General features: G+C 37.9%; 1 protein-coding gene across 10 annotated transcripts in view; it reads right to left on the reverse strand.

Moving 5' to 3' along the window:
* The window catches only part of LOC134751859 (ryanodine receptor), a 175,998-nt gene that overhangs the window by 73,335 nt on the left and 82,052 nt on the right, over window positions 1-20,611 (reverse strand). For 8 of the 10 annotated variants that reach the window (XM_063687375.1, XM_063687374.1, XM_063687371.1 and 5 more), the window contains 21 exons: window positions 19,760-19,825; window positions 17,950-18,104; window positions 16,107-16,250; window positions 15,735-15,912; window positions 14,940-15,137; window positions 14,477-14,582; window positions 13,954-14,065; window positions 13,448-13,588; window positions 12,186-12,323; window positions 11,710-11,862; window positions 11,104-11,219; window positions 9,991-10,165; window positions 9,590-9,693; window positions 8,859-9,001; window positions 7,495-7,584; window positions 6,836-6,960; window positions 5,716-5,898; window positions 4,253-4,300; window positions 3,694-3,811; window positions 2,638-2,852; window positions 625-772 (listed from right to left, as the gene is read on the reverse strand). In XM_063687375.1, the coding sequence (XP_063543445.1) occupies window positions 625-772; window positions 2,638-2,852; window positions 3,694-3,811; window positions 4,253-4,300; window positions 5,716-5,898; window positions 6,836-6,960; window positions 7,495-7,584; window positions 8,859-9,001; window positions 9,590-9,693; window positions 9,991-10,165; window positions 11,104-11,219; window positions 11,710-11,862; window positions 12,186-12,323; window positions 13,448-13,588; window positions 13,954-14,065; window positions 14,477-14,582; window positions 14,940-15,137; window positions 15,735-15,912; window positions 16,107-16,250; window positions 17,950-18,104; window positions 19,760-19,825 (2,856 nt within the window). The remainder of the gene's footprint in view (window positions 1-624; window positions 773-2,637; window positions 2,853-3,693; window positions 3,812-4,252; window positions 4,301-5,715; window positions 5,899-6,835; window positions 6,961-7,494; window positions 7,585-8,858; window positions 9,002-9,589; window positions 9,694-9,990; window positions 10,166-11,103; window positions 11,220-11,709; window positions 11,863-12,185; window positions 12,324-13,447; window positions 13,589-13,953; window positions 14,066-14,476; window positions 14,583-14,939; window positions 15,138-15,734; window positions 15,913-16,106; window positions 16,251-17,949; window positions 18,105-19,759; window positions 19,826-20,611) is intronic. The other 2 variants (XM_063687372.1, XM_063687373.1) reach the window with 1 other exon arrangement.

Genomic DNA, 20,611 nt, shown 5'->3' on the forward strand with positions numbered 1-20,611 from the left:
CAATAAGCAATTGCATTTTCATGTGAACTAAAATTAAATACAAGAATAAAACTAAGAATCGACCCTAATGGTCTTAACGTAAGGTTTAGATTTAATTGGTTAGTAATAGGAATATATGAGGGTATATTTTTTGTTCGACTCATGACTGCCAGACTTGTTTACGGGGCAAGTTAAATGAGACCTTTAAGCAGTAGTTAATTATTGGTTATTGACAAAAGACAATTATGTATTTTAAATATTTATGTTTGTATGTAAGTTAATTATTGTCGTTTTAAGAACAGAACAATTTGTGCTATAAACTTTACGAAAGACTGGCTGAAATAAAACGGGTCAAACGTCAAACTTTGCTTGAAATAAATCAATAAGTTTCCATCCATTACAAGCTGAGCTACACCACAGCCTAGTTATATTACACACCCACGGAGATTTTTGTTGAGCTTTGGCAAAAATAGTGGACTTCAACGGGCCGTATTTTTGTTGTAACACATGCTCACCCAGGTTTCAGATCACAGAAACACAGAGTTGCGTTCATCTTCCACTAAATCCCAATGCGAGTGTATAAATAGCCTAAACTGTTGTGTGCATAGATTCGTCTGCGAATACGGGGTATTGAAACAGACTCACCCAAACACAGAACCTCAGGAAGTCCAAGTATCGTTCACCCTCCACTGGATCCCAACCCAAGTCTGGATATCCTTTCTCCACCAGCTCAGAGTTGCTCTGAAGACCGCAGCGAGACAGGTAGATGGCGATCTTCTCGAGATAATGCTCTCTGAGGAAAAAATAATGTAAGGCAAAGATTAAATAAAATTACACGTACACATATTATGCAAGCCATATCTAGTTTGTATAGAATGCTTTTTTACTTCCTTCTTTTTTTTGTGTTTCCACTTAGTTATTGCATGTTAATTGTACTTTTGTGGACATCTGTTATTGGCTATGTTTTCTGTTCACTATGATTTGTATTAATTTTTTCTCAAAAATGGACGGCAAAATCGACGTTGCCTGTTAAAAAGTAGGTCGCGAAGTGCGTAGTTTATGGTCAATCGAAAAATTAAAAAGTAAAAAACATTGCAGTCTCGATTTCGGGACTGCAATGTTGCATACAAATTTCATTATTTGTCGAGTTCCAAACTTTTTAAAGTTGAAGTGGCCATATCAAATGAAGGCATAGGTCCATTAAACAGCCAAACAGATGATCAGTACTTATTATTACAATGTTGGTACCGCGACTATTTTCGTGTCTCAAATAGGTTGGCGTATTTTCAGCAGAAATATACACTTCTATTTTTATTTTAAAAAATAAAAAGGCGGCAAAGCAAATCTTTTTACTTTTTTCTGTGAAAATATATACATAATAACGTTGCTTCTGTAAAATATTTCTATTATATTTGTGTTTATTGCGCCATTTTTGAGAAAATCACTATATATGACTCGGCTGGAAGGCTACTTGCAGGCTTCGGATTCAATTAAACGGACTCCCAAGGTCGTCCGTTTAAAACGAATCCTCAGCCAGCAAGTAGCTACTTCCGAGCCTCGACAATAATGTACTATTGTATTGCTGTTGATGCCCCAAATAAAAAAAAATAAAAAAAAAATTTGCTCATTTGAATGCCACTCTGGTCATGTTTTGAGCAATTTGATCGATAGACAGAGAATTGATTTGAAAAAAGTCAAAAAGAAAGTCCTGTGATAAGTTATGTTTTATGCATATTGCTAATAATGTGAGTATAAATAGGTAACGCTTTTCTGAATAAAAGTTAGTATCTACGCAATACTTGTGTTGTTTACTTGCTGCCCTACTTCCCGCTCCACATGGCGACCCTGCCAGGATACTATTTACTTAGATACTCCTCCGAAAAACTGGTACTATTTTATTCAATAGATAAATATCAAAATTTCAGTGTGGACTTATAATGAAAATTTAAAGGCAAAGCTAGTTCTGAGTTTTCCATAGATTAGATTAGATTAGATATATTTATTTCACAACATATGATTACAGTACAAATTACATTAATGTCAATTTATAAGAATCTACATTGTGATCGTCAGAAATAAATTTATATAATAGCAAAACAATCCAATATTAATTTCATTAATTATACATTATATGGAAATTATACATAAAGCATGGAGTAAGCATAGAGCAGCGTAGATTCTCGCAGTGAAAGTCTTCACAGGAGAATGTTGGAGTTCTCCATTACAAAGTCAAAGTAGTCGAACATTTCCTTTTAGTTCTCTCGATATCGCCAAAATAGGTAACTCACATTGATTTGTTCCAGCATAGGTGTAATAGATTTGTTTCTGTCATCAAACAAAATAAAAAAATATAATAAATGGCAAATTTCGTTAACTCGTAGCTAGTAATAAAATTGTAATCTTGTGTTGAATACAACACAAGATTATACAAGATAGGTACAATTACAATAACAATCATAACAATAGTTATGATTGTTGTGTTTCACCTTAAGGCCAAAGCAAGTTCAGTGTTTTCCATTAAACTTGAATAAGCCACATCCAGTGGCGTAGATCCTCGTAGCGAAGGTCTTGAGAGCAGAATGTTGGAGTTCTCCATTAGAAAGTGAAAGTAGTCGAACATTTCCTTTTAGTTCTTTCGATATCGCCAAAATAACTCACCTTAAAGCCAAAGCAAGTTCAGTGTTTTCCATTAAACTTGAATAAGCCACATCCAGTGGCGTAGATCCTCGTAGCGAAGGTCTTGAGAGCAGAATGTTGGAGTTCTCGAGTAGAAAATCGAAGTGGTCAAACATGGCCTTCTGGTTTTGACGTCCAGTTCGGCAGAAGTAGCAGAGGAAACGGCAGCAGGCTACCACCATCTCGTGGGATGTGTCCTGTGGGAGACATATTTATTAAATAAATCACAATTTGGGGAATTTTACAATATGTTTTCTTTACGTCGGTACCCTATATCGGCTCTTTGGTTTGGTTTGGTCTTTGGTTATATTTTTTTCTGCGACAATAAATAACTTTTTTTCATTTTATAAAAAAAAAGTGTTAGTCTAAATTAATATTGTAACATTGCTTGTAAGCCTATAGTTCGTTTTTTAAGCATTAGAACGAAGGTAAGTGATCTTGACGTGTTTTTTTAATTAAAAATCACTTTTGAAAAATAAGTCACAGCAAATATGTTACAATAATAAATCATATACGATCTTTTACATTATTTTGCTTTCATAAGAAATATAAACATTTTTTTTAAAGCGTTTTTCAATATTTTACAATAAAAAGACACATCAAGATTGTTTACTTTTTTCCTAATAATATATCTGCCGGTCAAGTCAAATCTTAAAACCTGTTAAACGCCACTCATAGACCTAGCATTACATAGATCAGCTATACACATGCGCCCGTGAGGGACAAAACATACGCAATGCGACAATATGATTGGTCGAGAAGATATGTAGGCCACCATAAACCATAATAAATTTACGGTAGGGAATTTAAAAAAATGTGAGACTGTGGCAAGGACAAACAATAACAGAGCTTTCTCTGCTACTCCTACTGAAAGATACATAAGACTATCCCGTTCGGTCATTTCCCCCGCCCCACATGACCGATCCAGTTATACTAGATTCATGACACCACTAGTTCGTTAGAAAGAGAAAAAAAAACAAATAAATTTTAATTTATTAAGGTTTATCTTTGAATAAGTGTTACAAATCATCATCATACCTTCTCTTTGTCTTCAGCGGCGGGCGGGCTGGCGGGCGCGGCGTCGGATTGCGCTTGCGCGCGGCGCCCGAGAGTGTTCATCATGACGGCCATCACGTTTTCATGCACACGCAGTACCCTAAAAACATTTCATTTATTTTCAATAACAATAGACTATCAACTATCAACAAATATGCATTGCAACAACAGATTTTGTAACTTAAACAAAGTATCGTGACGTAAGTATTCTTTTCTTTAAAAGGAACTAAAGTTAGACAGATAAGACTGCAACGATTTTCATAGCACACGCAGTGCAAGTGTTATTTTAAACGTCACACTTGTATGAAATTATGACGTATAAATAACGCACAGCGTGTGCTATAGAAATCGTTGCAGTCTTATCTTGGTCTAACTCTAATTGTCAATTGCATTTCTACCTACCTTTATAAACTTCTTGTATTAGAAAAGGACTTCACCCCGTTTTACAAGATACAAAGTTTAAAAAACGGGTGTAAACGAGGTACATTTTTTCTTCCACCGTTATAATAAAAAAATTTTTTGATAATCTTATTACACTTACCGAATCAAATCTGGATGCTGGAAGAACGTATGGTTGTTCACTAGTTTCCTGTTAACAAAAATGACAATAATTTACATAATTCTAGAAATAGACACAGTCTGCAAGTGCAAATTAAACACCATACATTTTGAAGTAGCGGATTATCATAGCAGATATTGGCAGGGCCAAGTAGAGCAGGTTGTCTGGCTTGCTTGCCCCTGCCAAATAATTTTTCCTATATCGTGTAGGTAATATATGTAGTTTTTATATCTGTATTGTTAAATTTTAATTATTGTTGTTTTTGTATTGTGCCACTAACATAGTTATTAAGATACTCTGTAACTAACAAACTATGGATCAGCTCGGTCTGAAATAAATGATTTATTATTATTTATTATTGATATCAAACTTTAGTTTGTCGACCTAGTTACCGCATTATGTACGGGCACAGAATAAATAATAGTACAGAAGATTCACTCTCTAACAAAATGCGTCTATTACGACAGATATGACCGCTAGGTGGCGCTTGTACAATGGGCTGTGCTCTGAAAAATTGTTTGACATGATGCCAACGGCCGCTTTCTATCACCGCACCGCTCGCCATCGGCAGGGTGTTCATCCTCACACCCTAGAACCTAAATGGTCGCGTACTGTGCGGTTTAAGAGGAATTTCCTCCCGCGTACGCTTCGGCTGTGGAATGAGCTCCCTGCCGAGGTTTTCCCGAGGGGCTACAGTATGCGGTTCTTAAAAAAAGGAGTGTACAGTATTTTAAAGGGTCGGCAACGCGCGTGTAATATCTCTGGTGTTGCAGGCGTCCACAGGCAACGGTAACTGCTTACCATCAGGCGGGCCGTATGCTTGATTGCCACCGACGTGGTATAAAAAAAAGCGCGAGCAGGCGTCCGTTCCGTAGCGGTGTGCGGCAACTACTATGGCTAGACACCAAAATTGGTGTCGGCCGCATGTACTTGTAGCGACGCGACGAAATGGAGTGAGCCACGCCTAGTACGGGGCCCGGGCCGTAGTGTGGTATCCACTTCAGCTGTCAACGCAGCCGCATTTACTATTACTACTATTACTTTCAGTTTATAAAGGTTCAAGGTGAACTATAAGTACCATCCAATCTGACAACTAAGTTGACATTACAGCTATGTTTTTTATCTTCTACAAAACTTCATCCCATCTAAGTCACTCATCACAACAATAATCTTATATAGTCAAGGGCCTGACACTCTTTGATAGAGAAAGATAGTCTTATTGCGATTCCTATAAGAGGAAAGAGAAATAGTACCATGCTTTGTCATTATCACCGACCGGGTGGCATCATAGGTAGGAGGCGATGGCGAAATACAGAAATTTATAAGTGACAGAGAAAAAATCCTATGCTACCCAAATTTTATATGAATATTCTTTCGCTTACCCCCGGTCGCTCGGTGGCGCGTCTATAACCACTTGTATATATGTCTATGTATATAGTACTTACCACAATCGCTTCCTCATAAGCTCCTCCTCCTCTTGACTCATCTGCACAGGCAGTAAAGCTCGTATCTGGCTCAGTCCCACCCACATCTCAGCTACATCTAGTTTGGTCTTCGCGTTGATCACGTAGGTCTTTTCTAAGGCACGGATTAGCTCGCCGACGGAGTCGTATTGACGGACGAGGAGACTGAAAAATAACAATTATTTGGTTGACTGCCTTTAGGCATTAAGTCCGCCATTTGTATTTTTTTATGCAATAAAGTTTAGCCGCTCCAGAACTAGAGTTGCAGATGTAGGCGTCAAGACCGCTAAGCTTAAGTGAGACTGGGCGGGACATGTCTGTCGCATGCACCCGGAAAGGTGGGCCAATATGGTCACTGAGTGGGACCCACGGTGCACCATAGACGGTGCAGGCCGGGGTTCAGGCAGACCAAAAAGGAGATGGCGGGACGACTTGGACGCATTCTACCCCAAATGGTGGGAAAATGCCGATGACAGGGTCGAGTGGAGAAAACGAGGGACTTTGCCCAGCAGTGGGACACCAAAGTAGGCTAATAAAAAAATAAAAAAGTTTAAATAAATAAATTATTTTAGTTTAAAATTAGCAGTTAAATAACTTAAGTAACAAGCCGGCTTTAGAATCATTTAGAATCATTTATTCATCAATTGTGCATTACAGGTAATGAATACAGGTGTTATAAACATTTTGTTCTCTGTAATATCATAATATGTCTTGCGACGTACAATGATTTTGGTTACCTAGCGCATGCAATATTATTAGAAATGTCACTATTATACTACTTTATAAATAGAATGTCAATACAAGACAAGAGTCGTTTTGAATCACACTAATACTTATAATTTTCTTCAAGCAGTTCAAACAGATTAGATAAGTATGTGGGTGGTAAGCTCAAAAATCTTTAATTTCTCAGTATTTCGATTGCATTAAAATTAGCTCTTTCAAAATGAATATGTCAATACAGTTTAGTTTGGATTTTCTACCACATCAATTACAATTTACTTATTTCATGTCACATGTCATGTTTTTGTTACTATATTTTTTTAAAGTTTGCCCTAACAAAACCCGAGTAGGTGGTAAAAGAAAGTGTACATATAATTTTTACCTGAACATCTCTCGAACTAGCTTAGGGGTTTCGATCTGCGCCTCTTCGGCCCATGAGACGATGGTCTGAATCAGCACTTTGCGGAATTTCTCCTCTGGAGTCTTACGCGGAGAGTCCTCTACAGGCTGCAGAAGAAAGTTAATGGATGGTCACTCGTAAGTCGTACACAACAGAGTCGGACTCGCGCACCGAGGGTTCCGTACTTTTGAGTATTTGTTGTTATAGCGGCAACAGAAATACTGCTGCGGCTGACAGCGGAGTCTTACCCTCCCGTCCCGTTTTTACCCTTTGGGTACGGAACCCTAAAAAGGAATAAAGTAAGGGTGCTATTCGATTCCTTACATTATATCCAAAAATGATTGTATAGCAACTATATGCATTAACGCAATAGTCCACCGACAAAATCGCAATTTGACTTATTTTCCATACTTCAAGATGGGCTTGACGTCACGTTCACTTATTTCTGACTTTTGTATCGATTTAATGCTGTGGGTCCCAATATAGACATTTGGTCCCAAAAAACAAACCTGATCGATTGATAACATTAATAAAAAATTGTCATCCAGCCTATTGCCAGAATAATAACAGAAAAAAGTTCCACTATCATAATTATCAATAAAAATGCATTCAATCTATAATATTTTATTATTCTGTCTTACCTTTGGCTCCTCGTCTAATTCTTTGACAGTGTTGATAATGTTGTATATCTTGCCAATGGTGCCAGGTTTGACCTCAGGTTCAGTTGATTCCTACAAACAAAGGAAGAAAATGATTTTTGTGAACAAAAAGTTTCAACTGTAAGAAAAAAAATCTTCTTTTTGAGTTTTGAAAACGAAACAAATTAGCGGTACACGGCAACATAATAATCAGAGCCCGGAAATTTCGCGGCAAATCAAAAGACTGTCGCAATCTTGCTAGTGTTAGAAACATTTTAATTGACGTAATTGTATTATTTATAATTGTAATTGTATGTCATAATATGGGACTTGTACTGACATAAATATTATCCATTCATTCATTAGTACGGCATCTATATATAGATCATTCGTTGAAGCGACTCGAATATCGTTAGGTTATTTTACAACAACAGGTACAGCAGCCAAAGTTTGTTACTCGTTTAGCGCCACCCATTGGGTGAAGAACCTAACTATTAATTTGTAAATTTGTAAAGCGACCATGAATTGTAATATGCCATACGACTAAATAAATAAATAGTACGGCATCTTCATACTATTTAGCAGCTGTCAACTATTAAATAAGCGATATGTCTCACGTCTCACACCTACTAGGCCGACCCAGGTAGCATTTATACGTCATTACGTCGTCAGCGACGTCATTATGACGTAATAATTCCGTCATTATGACGTCACTCTGCTACCTGACGCCACAGTAATGCACGGAGCGAATATCTGTTTTACTTTTAATAGTTCTTTGAGCATTGACTGCGGTATGACTATGTCAGTGATGACTACAATCCTCAGACTTTAGAAAATGACTGGAGAAAGAGAAACCGTGATCCCTTTGTTTGACATAATTATTGAAAGTCATAATGTAATGATTGTCAAATTATCATTAGTCATAATTCAGAAACCGTTAATTTTTCAAGATTTTCGTAAGGTTATCCTATAGATAGGTTAGGTTAGGTTTGTTTTAAGGCAATCCTGAAAAGTTACTCGTTTCTATGAAAAAACAAACTAGGGTGACGGCACCAGTCATGGATATGTTAAGCACAGTAGTACCCAGTAATGGACAGCAAAGTTGTAATGCCTTATCGCTCACCATTTATGATCTATACTAGTTATTTTGGCCTTCAGTTACCTGAACACAGTGTTATTACTTTAAAATATAGTGTCTGTATCTTAAAAATTGAGTTTACGGGGAAAAATGTCCATAATTAGTTCTTGTCCTTTACTCGTGCGACCACTTATGACTAACGAAAATGCGGACAAACAATACATCATGACTTAAAACTTTATGGGAAACAATAGAGACCCAGAGAAACATATTGATCTATGTTACTCACCGGCGCTTCAGGTTCTTGCAACGCAGAAAGAGACACATGCGACATGAGCCCTTCATGGAATTCGGACATACGAGCGATCAGGTCCTCGCCGCAAGGAATATTGTCCTTTTCAGCTTCTTCTACTAGATCCATGTGCTTGAAACCTGGAGAAAGATAATTTACTTAGAATAAGAAGATATTGTAAGATATAACGAAACTGAATTGAATGCAATCGAGGACGCAATCAAAACAGGATGGTCGAATGTAGGACTACACACGGCCATTCTGACCTCATGTATGTCTTTTCTGCGCTATCTAATCTTTACATTATATTAAATGTATCTAATGTAAGGATAATGCGCATAGAGGGTCTGCCAGTTCGTTGAAATAAAATTACATTTATAAACTGTAATAAATGCACAGTTTATAATTTATATATAGTAGTGTAACTACTTAAAAAAACACAAATTTATATTTAATAAAATAATTTGATTTGTTTCCAAAACTTGTTCTTAAAGTCACATTTGTTTATTGAAAAACTGAAGAAGTAAAGTCTGTGCCTTATGGCCTCTTCTTCTCCGGCCTAGCGCCAGAGTCCGCTTTCCTACTCAATCTTCTCCACTTTGCCCGGTCTTCGGCATCCTCAAGTGTGAGATTGTTCTCTTGCATGTCCGCTATCACGACGTCCAGCCAGCGCTTCTTAGGCCTTATGGCCTAAGTCGGAAATTTATACTTTCCACTCCTATACTCACTGAGTATGGCGTTCATCTGTTCCCGAGGTGGACAACGAAACTCCCTGGTCTTCTTAGCCGCCACTGCGCTCGGCAGGTCTGATTGTTTGATCTCGATGTATCGCCTAAAATAATAAAATTAATGATTGGATAACCAGTAATATGGCCCGTATGGCACTTGTCAACATATATATTGGGCTAAACTCGTCTTCAAATAAACATCATCAAAACTAACATTTTAATCAGGTCATTGAAATCGATTGTGACCATAAAATAAATTGGCGTATCTTAAAAACATCAAGTTCTTCCCGCCATGTAGGGGTATGTTCATAATACGTTATAAAAATACTTAAAAACATTGCTAAATATGCCTACGTTTAGTTCCTTACTTGATTTAAATTGTGAAATTGTTTAATACTTACCTAAGCTGATCAGTTTGTAAATCACCAACGAAATCATGAGCGAACGCTATGATGGCCTCGACTCTGTGTCGCAGTTGTACATCGTTGAGATGCTGGAGCAGATAACACATCTGCAACTTTGCACCCTCGGCCATTTTCATGTGGAGGAGGCCCTTACGGTGCTCATCTTTGCCTTCTGTAACATATTCAATATTTGTGACGTTTTCAATCAAAAGGTACCACATTGTCGCTTACCATAAGGACAAAAATTGCTTGTATCTTACGAAACACCTGTCAGGGCGTCCTTATGGCAAGCGACAATGTGTTGCCTTTTGCTTGAAAAGGACTCATTTAGTTTCTTATTTAATAAATTGTGTATAACCTTTCATCTGTGGCTTGTCGAAGATGTACTATTTAAATAGTGACCTTGAAGTTCAAATTTTGAATTTAAAATTGCCGCAAAAACTGATGCCCAATTCGGGTCTCCTACAGATGAAAGGATAAATGGCTTTCTTTTAGCACACTTAAATTATCTTCATTCTAGACCAGGTCTTTATCTGTAACTGTAACTGTAGGTTCATTCAGGTCATTATCTGTAACTCTGGTTATGAAAAGGAGAAGTTTGATAATTCAGTGCCCACAAAACTATTTCTACGGTCGAATTGGGTGGCACGATATTTCTTAGGCTTTACTATTCTTCTTGAATTAATAATTTGAATCAGCGATGTGTGGTAATGTTCGCGCCAAAAAGGCAGCCGCCATTATTGTGACACAATAGCAGTGCAGTGACAAAGAAACGTCAAATGTGCAGTGAAAATTTTTCGCCGTTGTTACAAATATAGCACTTGTTTCTGCTATAGTGACGTCACTCACGAGAGAAAAAACTGTAAACTCTCTCGACTTATATTGAGCGGGATATAGACCGTGATTACCTTTTGAATTGTTTATGAGCTCCCAACAAACAAACAAACAATCAAAAGGTAATCACGGTCTATATCCCGGTCAATATAAGTCTAGTGAAACTAACCGTGAATCATTCAAAACTCTTACTGTAGACTCTCTTCCCATAATATGGAAGATATTACCTTCCTCCTAATTTCAAATCCTCCACGCAGACCTTTAAGACAAACCTACCTTTGTCAAAAGTGGGATCCCAAGTCTCAGGGTTGATCATGATGAGCAGTTTCTCCACGTCTTCATCACGCATCATACCGACCAGCAGGAGACGATCCACCAGCTTTATGAGAGGCCTGGAAATAAGATTTAATCCTTTATAATCTCGAAGGTTATACAAATAACAATATTTACCCATTCGTATAGCAGCCTTACATGGCGACCGTAGAGGACCCACGGATACCTACGTCATTATTCGGATTACTCCACTACAAATAAGAAATAATATTGCAAAAAAGTAGTACATATGAAAAATGTTTGCTCCATTGTGAATTCATGCGCAGAAATGTACAGATAGATGCCATCGGCCCAAAATATAAAAGTAATGGCCACTTTATAAAACTACTTTAGCCTGAATTCACTTAAATGAGGAGTTAGTTAAAGGTGGATCATTTTCATTTCAGTATATATTGTAGTAGGGGATCACCCGGCTTTATTTTAGAGAAAATAGCAATACACATACTAGCGTTGTTACGACGGCGCATGCGGTTAATGACCTTGCGTTAACGGTGATTATTTTTAAGTTATTCACCTTTTTGAGCTAAGTATCTCTGTATGTACACTTACAAGAATAAATTCTCGTTGCTCCCACCGACGGGGTCTCGGTTGTGCACCTGATTGGTCTCCACCGCCTCTGCGAGCGCCTGCATCACGAATTCTCGTACCACTTCAAGGGGGAAGTTCGGAGAGTAGAGGTTACTGATGTCTGAGATGTTTTCTCTGAAAATAATAATAATAATATTAAGTTTTTTTGAGTCGTATCAAAATCGCTGCAGAGTTATCTTGGTCTAACTCCAGGGAACAAATCGTTCTTCAAATTTATGTCTTTCAAACTCCTGCGAGAGACATAGAGGACATTAACTAAACTCCCACCTGGAAGATATATTTTTTTTTACAAAAAAACAAAAAAAAATTGTTTCGTTATTTTTTTTTTACAATTTAAAGTGCCAGAAATAAGGGTTCAAAGTCCTGTAGCGACTTCAGAAGCCCATTTTATTTATTTATTTTATTTTTATGCATACTTTTGTGGTTCATATACTTACGCAATATCGGTCATTTTCATTTGCGGACGCACACTCTCGCATTGCAAAGAGCGTAAGCTATGTTGCATGTCAGGATCTTCATATAAAGCCTTCAGTTCTGGACCGAGGGGGATGACAAATTCATTCTTCATTGTTTCCCTGCAAAACAAGAAATATTTACTAAATTTAATTCAAGAAAAGACGGAGAAAATTACCGTTTCGGTCCAGAGATTCGAATTCGATGATCTGTAATACATTATTCTACATATTCCTAATCCTATATGTAATTTTATGAAAAGATGTGTCCCGCCGCCGAGTCCGGTCCCATATTGGGATACCCTCCTCTAATTGAGGAGGGACTTAAATCTTCTCGAGTACAGGTTTCGGGTTAGAGTCTGTGTAGCTTTATTTGACGTTCATAAGCTCATTGTAATTTGCCTACTTGAAAAATAAACTATCTTTACCAACTGATCTATACAATTTTACCCGATGTGACGAATATTATTGCCTCCATAAAGGTACTTCTTTTATGCACGCCTCCGGAAGCAATATCTTCATATATTTCATATTTATTTATTGCAACCATGGTTTTATAGGTATTACAAATTCTTGGTAGTTCCACATGGACTCCGTGGGGGCATAGCAATACTACATGCATACTTAGGATCTAATCTTAAATCTATGTGTATAATATAAAAGTAGGTCAATTTAGTAGTTTTTATACATATAAGCCGAATTGAATCAGATAATTGTCAGTGTATTAAATACAAAAATAAACGGGCAAATAATTATTATTAAGTGATGTCAAATTATATAAGTATTAAAATAATAAGAATGTAAATGCTTTAGAAATAGGATTAATATTAGAGTGCAATATGTCAATAATATGATTCAATTTAACCTTTTTTTACAATATTATCCAAATTTAAAATTTAAAATTAGTGCACAAAAATAGTGGTGTTACTAATCAGACGGATCTGTAAAAAAATCTTCTAGAGTGTAGTAGCATTTGTCAATCAAGTAAGTTTTAAGTGTAGTCAAGAATGTTTTGTTACATTGTTCTGCTTTTATATATATATTTGTTATCTATTCTGTTGTATACTTTTATTGCCATGGCGTACGGACTTGAGCTGTATAATCTTATTTTTCGGATCCCTTTGTTTGACATAATTATTGAATATCATTATCATAAGTCCTAATTCTGAAACCGTTAACTTATACGATTTTCATAAGGTTATTCTATAGGTTAGATTAGGTTTGTTTTAGAAATGGCTGATACTCACATGGTGGTGGCGTGTGATTCGAGATGCAAAGCTATGAGTAGATCGTAGAAGCCTTGTCGAAGTGGACCAGACATATATTGTGACTGAATCGCGTACAGGAGTTGTTTTTGGTCGACGTGCTGGCAAAGAGCATGTGCAGCCCTAAAAAGAACAGAATAATACATACATCAACAATGCAAAGTGCGTGTTTCCTCGGCATCTACACAAAGCGACTTGCCTCGCGCGGGAGTTGCCTTGAGGAGGCAGCTTCTTGTGTGTGAATCCCCCTAAATATTATTTGAGTTGCTAGAACTTAGGGGACAAGTCAGGTCCCCACTGAAAACCAGCGCAACGGATTGCCGCGGCATTATGCTGAGTAGGGATCCTATTTTAGCGTCCAATGTTTTTTTTATGTCCGCATGTCTTCTTTTTCTTAATGTAGGTATTTGGTGGCATTAAATGAATATATTTCCTTTCTTCTTTTTCTATGAAGAAATCAGTAGGGTTTTAATATTGTATGAAATTACCTGTAATTGCTCTGATAACATAAGGCAGCATACAACGTCAGGGTGTGCGAATGGAAACTAAGGAGTTTGTCCATCTCGATCAACTCCAGAATATCGATGCAACGGTCCTCCTCTGTAAATAAAGTTAGGAATTTTTAAAGAATTTTTAGACGATGGTGAAGAAAACTGTGCGACAATTACATCTAACAGACTTGATCCCGAATTTCCAAAAAGTAATGGTAGTTTAATGTCGATTTAATCAAACGACAATAATAAGTAACTCATCCCAAGATGTACCGAAACGATTTCCTCTCATTCCCTAATAATATAAATGAATTTTTAACAAGCAGAAACGTCTGCGATCGATGCTATTAAGCTTAGAATAAATTTAAAAGTGGAAAAATTACTGCCTTGCGTGAGACTTGAACTCACCACCACCACGAGAGGCCGTAAGTTCAAGTCTCACCCAAGGCAGTAATTTTTCCACTTTTAAATTTATTCTAAGCCTAATAATATAGTCCATAGAAAACACGGCGGTACATACCAGGTATATGTAGAGCTAACATGGAGATAGCGTCTTCACAGAGCATGGACCAGCCACGGATATCTGATAATTTCAGTGCGTGGACTTGTAGCGACTGGTTTGGAACCTACAAAACGAAAAAATATACTATAAGTTATTATGAAATCGTTTTATGTGTATTTATATAAAAAGTACACATAAAACGAGACTCTTTAGCTCTTTGGGTAAATGATTTCTCTAGAATTAACAATGTCAGCATTTGTTACACACCTATTTAAGACGAAAAATCATTCAAAAATGAGAAAAACTGATGCAAAGACGTGATACATCGATGTGAACGAATATTTAATTGATTTTAGCATTAAAAAAAAACTACCTTTTGTGGGTCTTCGTAAGAAAACATGTTTAAGTTTTCTTACGAAGACCCACAAAAACGGAATTTCTAGCTCTATCTAGAGAAAACAGTGGTAAACAGGTAACCTACCCTTGCCCACTGATGCGGCTTCAAGCACTGTATCTTCAGCCTCGGAGGGAACTGGGGTGTCACATGCTTGTCGCTCGTCGGTAACACGGCCGCGCTGAGTGGCAAACTGGTCAAAGATCGACCGAGCTCGATTTGGAGGATCTCCTTGGAAGTAGCCTCTACGAAGATGGCAGGGAAGAGCTTGATTTCAGGCTCCATCTGTTAAAAATGGTATAAATTTGAGCTTTACATCCGATAAATGAACAATACTTAATATGCCTTGCCAGGCATCTTTCGTTCAGGCATAATTTCGTTGTAAATATTCATCTCTTTCCCCGCCAATCCAAGTCACAATACTAGTAAAATTGTCAACAGAAAACTCGGCAATTGGTGGTAAAGGTTATCTTGACAATGTCTCGTATTTTTCGAAATCAGTTAAGAGCTATAATCTGTTGTTTTGCAGGTTTGGTTTACAATCTTCTGTTAGAAGAGCTATACCTTATATTTAAAACTGGTGTCTTTCCTCTCACAGGTCCACGGAGCATCCGATGAACATGCCTTGCGAGGCATCTTTAACTATCTCGGCCATAACTTTAGATTCAAAAATAGCCGTCAAAGAGTGTCAATACCTTATATTTAAAGCTGGTATCCTTTCCTTTGCAAGCACGACACGATGCCAGTTGAAGTGTCTACAGAGCAATCGATGAACATGCCTTGCGAGGCGCCTTTGACCCATGTTGAATCGGCCATAACTTTGTTATAGACTTATAGAATAGGACTATATTAAAATAGCCGTCAAAGAGTAAGTATTAATACCTTATATTTAAAGCTGGTGTCTTTCCCCTCACAGGTCCACGACACGATGCCAGTGGAGGTATCCACGGAGCATCCGATGAACATGCCTTGCGAGGCACCTTTGGCGCCGGCTGCCTCGGCCATTACTTCGTTGTAGAGTTCATCCGCGCGTACCATGTAGCAGGACTGACGTTCCACGCTGAAAATAAAATGAAATTGTTTTAGCTGTAGTTACCAGCCCTTATTACTACTATACCGTAGTAAACGGGTAGTCTATCTCGCGAGGCACTCGTGCTAGAGAGTAGGGTGGTACACGAAAAATCTTGATATTCAGTATAGTACGGATGTGAGGACAAGTTATTTTTATTTTCAATAATAAAACTCATGGTTTACCTCTCAATAACGCGATCGTAATCGTCAGTGATGATGACGGATGATTTCATGACCTTGCTCTGATTAAAGTCCCTGGAGTGAAGGTGGTATTGTGTGGTCACCCAACCGACGTACAGATGTGTTGGGTCCTGACCGGGGTACACTCTGAAAAAACAATTAAACTGTTTTTATTGTAAGGAAACAAGCCACAGCGACTGTGTGCTCTGGAGTAGACAATTTTAATTCGCGTTATTAGAGTGTAACCATATAACTCTGTAATAGATGGATACAGTCTAAGGAAAAAACGTGCCTCGAAAATCACGAAAATTTGTTTCTCGATCAGATGGCGCCACTACCTTTGGCCTACTCTCGTATAGAGGGCGTTGACGGTTTCGTTTGTTATTTAACAATTTTAACGCATATTCGTAAAAGTACATGGGTCAAATCAAATAAAAATAATTAATGCAAATAAAAAAATCATTTATCCATATTTAAATACATTTTATCGTATTTTTAATAAATCTTCATTTTTAGTTTTAAAGTGTATCGATAGATGGCAGTGAATTTTCTGTGGTTACAAAATTTACTATGACAGTACCGCTCTATCTTATTATATCCCTCTTTGGTGTAACTAAACATTCTGGGAGGCAAAATTGAAAAGACGAGAGGCAGTGGAAAGCCTAGAATCAAAGCTCTTAAGTTATGATGATGATGATGAGAGTGTAACTGATCCACTGTGCGCCCTTAGGTGGCTCACGTACCCTATCTTCTTGCTACATATTCGAGCGTATTTTGGGCACGTCAGCGCACCACCTACATCACAGATTTAATATATACGCTAGATGACGCAAACAGGGACCGGCCCGCTATCCCTTATCGGGGTTTTATAAGGGTATTGCATAAGGCTTAACTCACCATACCCTTTGCTAGACGAAACCCTTTGTTTTGGTTTTAAAAACCCTTATATAAAGCTACCACATTTGAGTAATCGGTAGCCCAAATACCCTTACAAAACCCTTATCATCCGCTCACCAACACCTTGCATATTGCTTATAAGGGTTAGCCTTATAAAGGGCTTCCCTTTTAGCATATAAGCGTGCTAATTTAAGTCGTCTACCTTGTTCATAAAGCACACGTTACTTCGAATCCGAGCGATCGTCGGCGGCGACGGCGGCGTTCTTTGACTAGGCACGTATTTTCTTTCCTTTTCATACACTACCGTAGATATATACTAATCCTGTCTCTTTCACGCAAAGGGAAACCTTTATAAAAAGCGCTTAAAAATAAGGGTAACCCTTATTAAGAGCTAGCCTTATTTTTGGTTAGCTTTTCGGTAAGGGTTAGTCAAAGGTAAGGGTATGAATGGGCTTGCAGCTCAAAAGGGAAAGTCGTTCAATGTGTTAGCCGTGTTTAAGTGTCGCCCATTGAAAGGGTTTTATCGCGGAAAGGGTTGTCCGGTCCCTGGACGCAAATACCACGATTTGTATTGAAACCAAACGTGCCCACTTTTTCATGCAAAATTTACGCATAATATAATTTTAAAATTACTTATCTGTGATAGGAAACATGTTCTTGCCTTTGGGTGCTCGCAATTTTCGGGCTGTTGCAGTTAATTATCATGCAACGAAGCATTTTTTAAGTTTTCACGGATGTCCGGCTGCAACAACTGACGCGCGTGGACTGTAAAGAGCGACGGTCAACCTCGACGCTTGGTCGGGGTTCGGACACGCGAAGTAGATGCATTTGCGCCTTCTATGGTATATTTATTTCTGTGACCTACATAGTTGTAGAGAATTGATGTTGGGGGCGGTTGGGTTGGAGGTTGTTGTTGGTTTTTTTTTAAGCTATAAAATAATATATATACCTGACACCGTAGAAGTACTCGTTGATGAGCTTGAGACACTCCGCGTCGAAGATCTCATTGCCCACCATCTCCGTCTGAGCGGCTGCGAGGGTGCTCGTAGTCATTTCTTTCCTGCCCTGCTGGGGGGTTGGCACTTGGAGATTGCTGAGATTCGTCTGTGGAAAGGAGTTTAGTATACAGGGTAATCAATCCAAATGGGTCAGTATGGAGAAGTCAGTAACTATGAGAGATAGCGACATATGTTCGTAGGTTATGTATTGTAACATCCCCATACTGTATCAATGCAAATAAATAATTTCTGATTTCTGAACCATGGCTTCGATTTTAGATTTAATAATAATGGCATTCAAAAAAATAATGGTCAAATTTCATAGCAAAATTTGGTCTTTATACTTTCAGGATCAATTATAAAAACAAATACTACACATGATTACATAAAGAATATTGACCAGGTTCGATTTCCGGTTATGTATAAAGAATAAAAAAAAAAGTTTGTATGTCATTATTATTAAATCTAAAATCGACGCCATGGTTCCTAAGAACAGATTTTGCTATCTCTCATAATTTCTGACTTCTCTATACTGACCCATTTGTATTTATTTATAAGATTCACTAGCTTATCTTTAACAAGAAAATTACTTCAGATTTTCAAAATGTGCAAGGACAAGCCTAAATTTCTTGATTTCATCATTATCAGATCCTGACCTGATGACAATAAAACCAAAAATTTCAACTGTCTAGCTATCACGGTTCATAAGATACATCCTGGTGACAGACAGATGGACAGAGGAGTCTTAGGGCCGCGTTTTTACCCTTTGGTTACGGAACCCTAAAAACGAGACTCCACAGAAAATTTGTCCGTTTCTATTTAAAAGAGTAAATGTGGTATTTTCTATAAAAAGGGACCTTATTGTCGATGGCGCTTACGCCATTATAAACGATGCTCCGATATAAATACCTATACAATGCCGCGCGACGCTGTGCGGCGAAAGCGCCATCGACAATAAGGTCCCTTTTCATAGAAAATGCCCCAAATAGAGAAGAATGTTAATTAAAAGAGAAAACACCTATATTAATGGTCACACATTATTGAGTTATTATCACTATAGAGAAGCCATGAAATTGTCGCAATCGCAACCTGTACCACGCGACCAAAACTCATGGCGCTACGGCCCGGCCACGACATCGCGCGGCGGCGGCAGTGGCGAGCGGCGGCCATAGGTGGGAACGAAAGGTCCGATCGCTGTATCTCGCTCCATCCTATGGCCGCCGCCGCGCGATGTCGTGGCCGGGCCGTTACGCGTTTAGGTCGCGAGATTCACGCTCCGCTTCTATGGTTTGTTCTCAAAACAACACCTCATGGCGGCAAAGACTGGTTCTATAAGTATGTAGTAATACGAAACTTACGGCGCGATTCGAGAAATAAATTAGAGATTCACTAGATATGAAATAGTAAAGATATGTGACATTTCACGGCAAAAGGTACCTTATGGCGGCTGGCGTTTACGTCGCATAGCGTCGCAAATTATTGCGGCGCTATGCGACGTAAGCGCCATCCAATATTAATTGGAGCGGCGTTAATAATAGCGCCGCCATAAGGTAGCTTTACCCGTGGGACGTCTCATATCTTTACTATTTCATATCTAGTGAATCTCTCATTCATTTCCCGTATCGCGCCGTTAATCGCGTATATAAGATTTACCTCCGACGTTTCGAGGACGGCGTTAATAATGTGTAGAAATCGTGAAAGTTTAAATCTGTGTTAAGTAGTAATAATAGTTCAATGTCACACACAGGACACGGGACTCACATTGACTTGGTCAAACAAGTACGCCTTGCTTGGCCGGCCGTGGGTGGCGTCATACCTTGTATTCGCCTTGGGGATAAAACAAAATTAAAGAAAAACTCACACACAAATTATAAAAACTCAGGGTAACAATTCAGTGGTGTTTACACTTTTAGAAAGGGCTCAATACCTATAGCACAGGGCGGACACGCTATACATCAAAAATCACTTGCGTTTCTATGTGTGAACGGAATTACCAACCCAACATTTTATATTATATGCCGGTCTCCTCCACATTGACCGTACAACATTTTTTCAGCCAAATGAAAAGTATAACCACCACCAAAGAGGAAAAAAAATGTCATGTTTTAATATTATAAAATCAGTTATCATGGTTTATATTGTACTTTGTGAATATATGTGTAATATGCTAATTAATGTGTATAGTATGAATTTTCTTAAATGATTTATAGGCCTCGGACCCTAATTCGTTAAACAAAAGCCTTTTTTTGTGGCAGAGCAAACGTGTCGTTCTATTGTGATAGTATTAATAAGTTTCAAAATGTAACAGCTCATTCTGAGATAACGAGTTTGGGTAATGAAGGACGAACGGTTGCCTGTGTTTGGCCTCAAAATACAGAGCTGCTACATAAATTTGAACCGTATAAATGGGACGGTAAAATTTCTTTTTAAACGAGCTTGTTACCGTTCAGTCAGTAGCGGTAGCATTGGTAACCGCTGAACAAAAGAAACTTTTGTTTAACAGATTAGGGTGTGAGTCGTAAAAATCATTTGAGAAAATTCATACTGTATGAATGACATTATTATTTAATGAGCAAATTTGTTTAATGGGAAATACTGCCTCGACATGAAAAT

Source organism: Cydia strobilella, chromosome 23 (assembly GCF_947568885.1).
Source record: "Cydia strobilella chromosome 23, ilCydStro3.1, whole genome shotgun sequence".
Classification (NCBI taxonomy): domain Eukaryota; kingdom Metazoa; phylum Arthropoda; class Insecta; order Lepidoptera; family Tortricidae; genus Cydia; species Cydia strobilella.